Here is an 11,824-nt window from a genome sequence, read left to right on the forward strand (position 1 = left end):
TGATAGTTGCACATGCAAACCCAGGAGTGAAATAGTTCAGGTTTGTTGTTCAAGCCAAGGAAAATGCCAGTAGTTAAAACAGCACAAATAGACAAGAGCAGATGAGAGCTTTAATTCCCTCCCAGTTTTCATAGACAAAGGGGACGTGTTAACATGGCTAAGGCTTAGGAAGGGGCACTGTGGAGGTTGCTGGGCTGCGTTAGAAAGTACAGGACTGATGTGTACCAGGTGTAAATCAGCGTAACTGCGCTGAGGCTGGCAGAGCCCTGCTGATTTACACTGCCCCAAAGTTTGGCCTGTGACTTTTTCTCTTGGCAGTGAAGTTACATTGACAAAGCATGCAGCAAAATGTGATTTTGTTTTAAATCTGGCTCATGTGGATGCTTCAGCCTGAGACCCACCTAGACTCCCCCTGACCAGACCTCATTGTCTTTCCTCCTGGTGAATGCACAGTGTGATTCTTTGATTGACTGCTGCCACCTGATGCTAAGAAAATGCCCTGGGTTCATACTAGGGATTGTTGGTTCTATTAAAAGCAATGTAGATAGAGTTTATTTGTCACTGAAGCATTTTATGCAGATGTTCCTACTTCAGAGATGTTCAGTCAGTTAGGTGTAAAGATGCGCTGAATAGGTCGCCATCACTTAGGGTCAGGGAAATGCCACTCCCAGACACATAATTAACGTGGCTGACTGATTAATTGCCCACTGAAAAATATAACTACCCATGCATTTAAATATTTATTTTCAGGCTCTGGACTTCACTAGTATTTTCTTATTTAAAAAAAAAAACCAAAACAACAAAAACCACTGCAGATACTTTTTCTAGAAAGGAAAAGTGTTGGCTGATGTACCATCCTGTGGGGATTAATCACAATGGAATTCACATTACAACATGCAAAATAACGTGTGTAATCCAATCTGACGTGAAAAATTGCTAATAACATCCCAAAAGGAAAGAGCTATGAATGGCTCTAATGCCATAGGAGTTGGGGAGATCTTTGGAAACTCAGCATTTTAAGGTGAATCACACGAAAGAAGAAACAGCTAAAAAGTTGGGTCTCTTCAAAGCCCCCACATTGTTCATTGTTGAGTTTGTTCACTGTTATGTTTGTGGGCTGCTCTCCACAGCCCCTTGCACCAGGTTCAAAAAGGCCTGACCCTGCAGATGTGACTCAGGTACAATAAAGTTGGACCTTAAAAGATAACTCCCAGTCTGAAAAAAAAGCCTGTGTGTCACTACAGGGAGGGAAGGCCTGGGAGCTAGGGACTCAGGGGTTTCCCACTGCCTACTCCCTGGAAAAGCAGCATCCTCTACCTGGAAGACTTTCAAATGCACGAGTAGACATTGAGTGGCAAAGGCCCAACTTAAAACCTTAAAACTTTAAGCATGTCACTTCTCTGCTTAAAGTTGTCATGGGTGTAACCATGAAGTAGGAGGGAGAGGTATGACTTTGTGCATTTAGACTTCATGTTTCTCAGGTAGCTGCTTGTAATTGCCTCTTTCCCATCTCCAGCAGCTTGGAAGGGAAGAAAGACATCTAATGTCGGTCCTCTGGAGTGGATACCAAAATCAAAGGTTTTGTCCTCATGAACTAACATCAGTGCCTACTCCATAAATTTGGTTATCTACTCCTTTTCCTGATTTCTAGTTTCGTACAGTCAGAAACTCCTTCCCCTTGGTTAGTGGGCAGCAATACCAAGGGTGATAAATAGCATGTGAGCATTGAACTGCATGAACAGAAAAACATGTAGATATTCTTCAAGCAATGCAACAATGAAAAAAGCATAGTATCTTCTATAGACATATTACCAAATGCCTGAACAGCTGAGTGGTTATGGGGAGTTTCAAGTAATTTCTTTGGGCTGGCGTGAGTAAAACATAACAGTTAATTTCTTCTCTCTTAATTATTGCTGGAGTAGACCATCTGTAAAGATGTGTCTTTCTGTGCAGCCTTTTGAATGAAAAATTTTGAGAGAAAAAAAAGTGTGGGGGCTGGATTTCACTCTGAGAGGTAGACAGAGGACTTCTCTGGTGCTTCTGGAAGCAGAGTTTGTCAGCTGGTGTCAGGGGGAGCTGATCTTATGCTTATCTGATGGCAGAACGTGGCTATCAAACTGCTGGTGTTTCCCTAACAATGATAGGTGAGCGAGGCTCCAGAGCTCTGTTATATCAGATTGATCACACATTTCCTGACAAGTTTTTGAAAGTGGTTTCTAAAGGGACAAGAAGAAAAGCCTGAAGTAGAGAATAAGGGGCTGTCCCTGATCTGGCAGTGTGACATGAATTCAGTAAATGAGTGAGAGCTGCCCAAGTGTCTTGGCTACGGGAATGGTTCAAGTGGCTCCTAGTGCAGGTCGGAGAACTCCTCTTGCCGGAGGGGACAAAGAATAGCAGTGAGGGAATACTTGCTATTATAAGCATGCTGGCTACTGGCTGGCCGTGTATTAGCAGTTTTAGAGCTGTGAAGCCACATTTCCGTAATAAAAGTGGAAAATAATACCTTTATGGAGATTACCTGAACCTTGCAACTGCCCTGCAGTTCATTAGAACGGTTGCTTTTGAGTCATTTAAGGCAAAGGGTGAGAATGTGGTGCTGGTGGCCGAGACAACTACTTAGAATGAATTACTGAAGTTTGGAGGTGACTGGTTTTTAACATTCACCCATTGTTCAGGAGCTTCTGAGAGAGGCACATGCCTGCTAGCTGGGTGTTTGACTCACTCGTGAAGTGACAGTGACGTGTAGAAACCACGAATGAGTTTAAAGCATCCCAGCTCAGTAGCCACTTGGAGCACAGTGCACCCGTTGAAGAGGTTAGGGTGGTATTTGGGTGCTCCTGAAAAAGAAGGAAAGACCGCAATGTCTCCTGAGAAAGCCATCCTGTGGGGTTCTTGTGCATAGCAGCCACAGAAGCAAGCCACTAGCTAAAGGTTTTCCTGCTTGATTGGTTTTAAACTACAAACAACATTCAGAGATACTCGGTTTCTTTGACAGCTTTCAGCACAGGTTGTGACCAAAGTCAAGCACAAAGGTACAAAGGGCTTTCTGTGCATGCATAACTTTCATATTCTCACATGGAGAGGAGAACATGGCCATAAATGCATGGGTAAAGTATCAAGCAGAGTTTTCTTTCCTTAAAGACAATTGTGCTTGTTTCCCCTCCTGCTAATTATAGCCTATAAATCCCCCTACTCTCCCAACTCAGGCAGTAACATTTTGTTACCTACATTCTGTCAGTAGACTTTACAAAGATCTCTAACACATGTTATAAAAGTTATTGCTATAGTACTATATATAACAGCTTTGCATAAGAGAATAGAGGGCTGCCACATTTAGAAAATGCAGGTGCTATGTAAGCCCCTTTCTGAAAGAAAGAACTTAGCTCAGTTTCCTTTGAAGAACCAGAGACTTGAAATTGAAAACTGTATTAATGCCATTGTCTCCTTGTATCAGCAGGTTCCAGAGAGATTCCTGGAAGTGGCTCAGATCACGTTACGGGAGTTTTTCAATGCCATTATCGCAGGCAAAGATGTTGATCCTTCCTGGAAGAAGGCCATATACAAGGTCATCTGTAAGCTGGACAGTGAGGTCCCTGAGATTTTCAAATCCCCAAACTGCCTACAAGAGCTTCTTCATGAGTAGAGAGTTCAGCAGCTATTTATGAATGTATGAAAGTAGCAGTCCCCTTCTGATGCCCAAGTCATGTGTGTCTCTATTTTAATTTCATATATATGTGTATCGCATACATATATATATGTATATGGAATTAGACTGATCCCTTCTGGATTTTTTTCGTTCAGTTCCAAGGGGATGGTTATTTTACTTCAGCCTTTGGTTTACTTTTGCCCGAGACCCTTAACATTTGAAGAATCAACTGGGTTAATTTTCAGGGAGAAGAGTTTGGAAGCGTGTAAAAGCCTGTCTTAGCAAGTTAGGGCATTATGTTTAAAAATGCTTTGTCAGATTTATTGCTTGCTGCAAAGTGGCATTTTGTCTTAGTGAGACTAATGTCATGGCACAATACTACAGACAATGAAGTTTATATTATGTTTATACTGCTAAAGGTCTGAACTCTGTGGAGTCACTTCATAAGCTTCGAGCTTTTTTATTTGTATTTATATACTTTTTAATCAATACCTAGATTTTGTTTCATACTTTAAAAAAATACAACATCTATTTTAGGTACTCACTTCAAGAAGTGACACCCAAAAAAGCAAACCCTATTCTTCATGTTTTCCTTACAGAAACGACAGATACCCTGCACCAGTAACCAACATGCCAGGTTGTTGTTTGTCTAAATTGCAGCAAGAGATGTTTGCACAAATCAAATACTGTTCTTGCAGGGTTAGGCCAGTAATTCATGCACAGTATTGTATCAACCACACTAATTTTGGAATATGGTCAGCTTACTAAAGCGGAAGCATTTCACTCTCCATAGAGTAAAAATGAAACCTTCAGCGTCGTATATTGCCATGTCTTGGTCTTACTTTAAGTGGCATTAGTCCCTAAATTTATTCTTTCTCAGTCCATTCTACCCCCCAAGATCCCCTTTCCAGCATACAAAGTTTTCTGTCCATATTCAACATCTGTCCTGAAAAGCACTTTTTGAATGATCTTAGGTATAGTAGAAGAGTCTTCACCTCACAGTGCTGAGGCAAAGGAAAGAAAAAAAAAAAAAGCTTGTTTGTAGCTGTAAAATGTAATTAGTCTTTTCCCAATCAGGAGAATAAAAATTGCATTTTCATAAAAATCTAATCAAGCATAATACAAAAATCACAGTGTCCTCCTGGCTATGCAGGGTTCAGATAGCCAAATTGGATTTTTAAAATTACAGTAAGTGCAGCTTTAAAAAAAAAAAAAATTTAAAAAATCTGTTTGAGCAATGTGGCTGCACTTGTCTTCTGAAGCTGGAGCTAGTGTTGACCAAAACCTGAGCTACAGTGTAAAGTCCCTGATGGATCTGGGTTTGCCTGAATGCTACACCACGATATGACAGAGGGAAAGAAAGCTAGCTGCTAGTTCTTGTGCTTTCTTCAGTGGCTCTCCTTTTCTCATGTTTTCAGAAAGAAATTGTCTCCAGAAGTTTGGGGGAAGGTTGAATATGCTATGGCACACTGTATTTGTCATTTTCTTTGTCGTCTTTTGTACGGATGCAGTAAGAATTTATTGTTATCATCAATAGTATTTTCCCCTACATAATTCAATATAAATCTAGAGGAAGTTCCTAATTAGCCATGAATTATATTTAGACCATTGAGGATATTGGTATCTTCTTTATTTTAAAATTACATTTTGACTTTGGAGAGTGAAAGTTTACCCATGTGACTAAAGAGCTGACCTGATCATTGCAATTTCACTTCATTTACAAATACTGCTGATAGACAGAAATGTATGAAAGCAATTATTGTTAGCAGAAAGCCTTAAAAACCTGCTGACTTCAAATTAAACAGCACAATCCTCCGATTCCCTGTCATTCTTTTCAAGCACTGGCAGTATCTGTGGAGTATAGGCAATGCAGACAATAGCATGGGATGAAGTGCCAACATTTTCACTATGCATTAAAAGCAAAACAAATCTTGATCTTAGACTCCCTGAGAGTACCTAATACTGTACGTATCCTTACAGTAGACAGGATTTATTTTTTTCTTTCTTTTGTTTTCTTACTTTTTTATTTCATTTTATTTTGTTTTCGTTATTTCATTTTTCCTTCTTTTTTTTTTTTCCTCTGTGTGTGCATGATTTGGTAAATATTACACTTCATAAAGATGTAACTCCAATGAATTCTGAGTAAGAAAGGATGAAAATTGTGTTCATGCACTTTTTTTGATTTATGGGAAGAAGTGGCATAAAATGCTCAAGTTTTGATACAGTAAGTTCATCATTGGCATACCATCAGATGCAAAATATAACTTTGCATTGTCACCTTGGACATAAGAAAGCAAAGCCATATTTTAGTCATACTATGTGGACATACTACTAGCTACCATCTCAATCTGTGATTTTACCGTTGCTTTATATTACTATTATTATTATTCTATTATTATTATTATTATAATATTATTAATATTATTATTATTTGGCTGCAATGGGATTCACATAATCTAAATAAGTGAAATTGTGTACTCAACACTTGATGTTGTTGCATTTATTTATTTATTTATGGGTAGTATAATCTCAATAGTAAATGAGGCATAGGAATTAGGAATAGAAATTTCATCTTAAAAGCAAAATAAAAACCTCCTTGGTCTGGAAAAGGAAATAATGATAATTTGATCATTTCAGTTATGTGATTTTTCTGCATTTTATAGCCATTTTGCCTTTGTGCCTCCCAATTCACCTAAAATTACAAATACATGGCATAGCTTGTACTAAATTCTAAGTAGAATCCAATCCAGTTTCTTTTAAATTATCTCAATATTATTTCACTAAAAATGGCTAAAAGGCAGGAGGCTACTTTTATTGTAATGAGAAGTTTACATAGGAAAAGAATTTCAAAATCCATGTAGAAACCCCATCTTGCCATTCATTTACTGCTAATTCAGATTTATTTCTGCATATAAACTTGAGGTTATAGTCTGTGCCTAGACCTTAAATGCACCAGCGGAAGGATAAAAAAAAGTCCTTCAAAATACCAGTTTTTCCCCCACAAGTACAATTGTTCTTGTGCCTTCTGTGGCTTACAATTTTCATCTTTTAAACTTTATTTTTCAATTACTACAGCTGCAATAAACACTGACTTTTTTTTTTTTTTGGCTGTTTGACATAATGTTGATAGCTATGCATATTTTGTGTCTTTTTAAAAATTAAAAAAATTAAAAAAACAAAGCAGGAGAATACGTTTTTGAAGAAGAGAATTTTTAGAACAGTTTGATAACGCAAATTATTTTTTCTCAATTGTTTGAGCAGCATTCGAGTTTTGAAAATTCTTGTAGAAGCCAATTTTTTGTAACTGTGGTGCAAATCTTGTGTTTTCTTAGCCTGATGAAAAGTAGTATAGAAGCAATATTTCATACGTGGCATATGTGCATATACAGATACGTATGTGGTCACACACACAGGACAACATGTGTGGGCATATGTATGTATATTTACACAAAAACACACACACACACACAAAAGATGCGTATGAAGTGAAAAGCTTACCTTTTTCCTATCTAGATTAAGAACCTATTTTAGACATTTGTTATGTTTTGTGAAAAGAATGTTCTATTTGAAACTACAAAACATTTAATTCTTACTGTATCTCTGGTTGTTTAATGGGAACGTTTCACATTTAATGGTAAACACGTGGAAGATGTTAGAATGTAGTAATTATTTAAGGAAGTGTTCACCCATGTATTCCTGAGGTTTGCTTTGTGCCTCTGAGTATTATTTAATTAAAGTGTTTTAAGTTTGCAGAATCTTTGTTACTGTACCAGGTATGTGGGTGAACATTGAAAATCGAGGGGAACTTTTATAAAGCAATGTAAATATTCAACCTTACTGCTGTTCTTGCATAAAGACATAAGATTTTAATAACTACATTCTGAAAACATCTGTTGAATTTATAAGAAACACTACAGTAACTGTGTAGATAGTTGAAAGCATTCTTGAAAATCCAGCTCTCTACTTTTAAAAGTTAAGTCTCTTTCATCAGATGTCAAGGGAATGGGTAATACAGTTTCTGTAAAATTGCAGAATTTTTTTCTATGTATATGAAGTCAGTTAATAGAAAAATGTTTTTTTTCCACAGGTTAATATTAATTAAGAAATAAAGGTGAAGATTTTGTGGCTTTAAAGATAGGATTTTCACCAGCAGCATTGAAAGATTATACATATATATATATACAGAAAGATATATATATATATATTAAAAATGGAAAGTGGTTTACAAAACCCCCAAAATGAGCACTGTACATGAGAAGTGAAAGCAAAAACTATATTTACCATGTGTATTATATAGCAATCATTGGTGTTAATAGTGCAAATGTTTCCTTCTGGTACCAACTCTGTGTTTGAAAATTCCAATACGCATTGTTTTCAAAAAGCTCCCCTTAAGGAATGTAACTGGTTTATATGAGTAAGCAGTTACTGTATTGCACTTAAATGTTCTGTTGAAGGAAATGCAATTTTGTTTTCTGTAGAACTGTTGGTTGTAAACCATCTATAAACTGAAGCTAAAAATGCTCATATTTAGAGCTGGGATGAAAACTGGTATTTAACCTTTGTATCTTCTTAGGAATATCCTTTTTAGTGTATGAAAGGTGGTGGCACTATGACTTTATTCAGTCTTTTCATCTGAGCCACAGTCACCTCTCTCCCAAAGCAGCCACCTTCCAAATGCACAAATACTGGGATATGTAGAAACAAATCTAGAAGAAACAGCGAGCTTACATTTTTCTCTAAAATCCATACCTTCTGCATTAATTGTACCACTCGAGTGAGATAGTAGACAAACACAATACCCATCTCATTACCATATAACGTGTAAGAGTCAGAAACTAAAGAAAAAGGAAAGAAAAAGCCTCTTTAGGTTGGTTTTAATGCTGCCCAGAAGAGTCAAAGGTTAAGGTTTAAACTGATATTGTCCCAGCCATTACTCATATGTATATAGTTACAAAAGTGACAAAACACTGCCTTTATATTATTTAGCAATATGTTGTAAATAGCATTATTAAGCTCTTTTTTTTGTAATAAAGACCCTTTAATTTCAAGATAGTACAATAACTGAACTGATAAAGTCAATTTTTGATTTTTTTTATTTTATTTTTTAGCTAGAGGCAATTTCAACTGTGGATTTTTTTTGTTGTTGTCTATTGTTCTGAAGACTTTGCATAATTTATTGGTTTAATTTATCCTAATTTATTTGATGAAGGTGTACAATTTTGTATTACCAAGGATGTACTGTAATATTAATTGATGACAAGATAAAACAATAAGACTCCCCTGTCCGTTTGGAAAAAAAAGGTGCAGTAGACAATTGATTGAAAAAAAGTTACAATTCTAGCTTGGCAGCTACTAAATTTAAGATAAACACAGGAAAAATGTTTGGGGGGGGTGGATTTTATTTTGTGTGTTTAAAGCTTTTGTATACTCTCCAGACTTTTACCTTTTTGCTTTGTACCACTTAAAGGATACAGTAGTTCAATTGCCTTGTGTGCCTTCCATCTTCTCTAAACTGAATGTATGTGCAGTATATATGCAAGCTTGTGCAAAATAAAATATAAATTACAAGCTCATTGCCATTGTTTACATTTATTTCCAAGAGTTTATGTTGCCCCATGTCAAGAGGTGAGCCCCTGAACCGCTCGGCTGTGGCCAGGCTGTGCCTAACACTGTAGTCCTCTGAAGGTTTTCTTTTCCCCTTAGTTCAAATTATTTATTAATGAAACTACCAGCCCTCTTGCAAAATGGATAGAATGATTTATGGCCGCGGTGTCCTACCTCCAGCACAGCGCCAGTTAAGATAATGAATGTTATTTTGCAATAGTCTATCTGACAAGGAATAACTCCCTGGAAGAGACCTGATATGTCTAAAGCATAGACAGCCCTTTAAATTAAATGTAGCCAATGTGAGCTAGAAAGTACTTTTGTTTATACTGCTTAATCATTTCCTGGGTATACCTGCCATGCTGGTGTCCTGCAACAGGGAGTTCCTCAAGCTGGATGAATGCAAGGATAGTGCTTCTTGAGCTGTGGTGGTTCACATTTGGTTCACATTTGTAACCCTTACCAGTTTGACCTTGTTAATGGTAGTGACTAGATACCATTCTCCTTTTTTCATTGCAGTCCGTCACTCATGGAACACTTCTGTTTGAAGCTGTGTATTCACCAGCACTGTCTAGAACTACTCTGTTTCTACACAATTCCTCAAAATGTATTTGTTCATGACTTTTCTTCTGCTCCTTGCTGTGCCTGCTGTTTCATACGTATCTTAAAATTTTGGGGTTGGACCTTTTGATTTACATGATTGTCTGTGTTTCAGATATGAAAGGTCTCTTTTTGGCTTAGAATTGGTGCAGACGGCAGTAAGACTGTAGCTTATTTAGATCACAAAATCCTGCAAGACTTTTCTGATTTTGAAGGAGAAGCACATTAAAAATATGTTTTGATTTGAGGTCATTTATTTTCAGAATCTTCCCTGATTCAGCCTCAGGACACTGTAGAGCTGAGCTGGATCCTGAATCCGGCTTTACTTCACTGTAACAACCAAATAAACACTTCGTATCTGCAACAGCAGTTAAAACTCCATGTGCTTTTAGACAACTGGAGTTGCATTTGTTGGGCCACATCAACACCATTTGTAAAGGAGGTCTGTGGAAGGTTGTGAAGTTACATTTACATAACTAATACTCATTTAAGTGTGAGATCTTCTCTGGTTTTACTGCAAACAAATTGCCTCTCCTAGTTCATGTCTATCCACTTTACCAAACCAACCTGCTAAAACAATTTTTATGCTAGTTATCAAGAGTTAACTAGATGAGGGAGAGGGAGATCATCCTCAGGTACCCAGTTAATGGACCAAAGAGTACGAGCTGCGTGGGTAATTGCCAGCTCACTCTGTACCCCTATCAGTTTTTCCCTCAAATATACTTGTTCTGTGAAATGCAGGACACTATTTGCAATTTTACCCTGCAGTGAAAAGCACACAGATCTCTAAATAAGAAATCCTACTTATTGGCATCTCAGAATACTGCACGAGTTCAGAGCTAGACTGGAACTTGGCAAGTAGTCCCTGTCATTGCAGAGGGCCAAATCAACTTTCCCAGGCTTCAAGCACCCTGAAATGATCCAAGTTCTGCAGATCTGGCCATCTGTGCTTGGAAATCCTCAGTTCCCCTAATACCTGGAATTTTTACAATAAGAAAGATACTATGTTCTAGCTTAAAAATCATAAGGAAGACATGAATTATCTCTGTGCAAGGCAAATAATAGAATAATTTTATGTCACTGAGAGCATCAGTAGCAACTGGAGTCTTTTACACATCACATTACTGAGAAGCTGAATGTGGAAGACTGCATTTTGTCATTTGAGAGACTGAAAGGGTTAATTGCTCTCGTCTTCTTCGTCTGTACCCTTATTTATGCCCAGTCTAGGTTGTGCCAACACAATTTCTATGGAGATGATCCCTTCTGATCCAGTCTTCCCTCTTTGTTAGGAGGGAAAGGGAGAGTTGCAGTGTATGACTGCCTGCGTTTGGGAAATAATGGCAAATATGTCCCTCGCTCTTTGCAAGGGGTCACAGTGCTTCCCCAAACTCGTCTTCGTGACTTTTAAAATTTGGCACAGCATTTGTTTTAAGAACACAGTACGCAAAATGAAATCTTCGCTAAAATTCTGTTGTTGCATGGGGTGGAGGGCTCCCAGGGTGAAGGCAGAGCTGCTAGATAAAAAGGGCTGGGGGGTAGGAGGGTTGTTTCCCTGCCTGGTCCAAGTGTTTGACCCTCTGGGCGCATTGCAAGGCCTGCCTGCTCTTCCAGCTTTTCAGTGGGCAGGAGCATTTGGAGAAGCTGCCTCTTAAAGCTTGATAGATTGGTGGGTGCAGAAAATCCATCAATTGCTACAAAGCCCATTTTTGTGTATTGTTTATTAGCACCACTACCATACTTGTATCTCAAAGAGATGAAAGAGGTATCTTTTATTTAAATATTAAAATTTTCTAGACCCCCAAATGAATGCTTGTTGGCTTAGGTTAGCCTGACTCTTTCCAGAGCTGCAGAGCAGAGTGAGGCACTGACTCTCCTTCAGAGAAAGGACCCCCCCACCTCGCTCTGCCCAGAGTCTGGGAGGCTGTGATTGCATTTTCATGAATAAATCCTGGGCAAGTGAATAGTGGTACTTTC

General features: G+C 37.9%; 1 protein-coding gene across 5 annotated transcripts in view; it reads left to right on the top strand.

The window, feature by feature from the left end:
• PROX1 (prospero homeobox 1) overlaps positions 1 to 9,219 on the top strand; it is a 49,891-nt gene extending 40,672 nt beyond the window's left edge. For 4 of the 5 annotated variants that reach the window (XM_032102971.1, XM_032102973.1, XM_032102972.1 and 1 more), the window contains one exon: positions 3,455 to 9,219. In XM_032102971.1, coding sequence (XP_031958862.1) covers positions 3,455 to 3,643 — 189 coding nt within the window. In that variant the 3' untranslated portion in view covers positions 3,644 to 9,219. The remainder of the gene's footprint in view (positions 1 to 3,454) is intronic. The other variant, XM_032102975.1, reaches the window with a different exon arrangement.
• The last annotated feature ends 2,605 nt before the right edge of the window (positions 9,220 to 11,824 follow it).

Source organism: Corvus moneduloides, chromosome 3, assembly GCF_009650955.1.
Source record: "Corvus moneduloides isolate bCorMon1 chromosome 3, bCorMon1.pri, whole genome shotgun sequence".
NCBI classification, from domain to species: domain Eukaryota; kingdom Metazoa; phylum Chordata; class Aves; order Passeriformes; family Corvidae; genus Corvus; species Corvus moneduloides.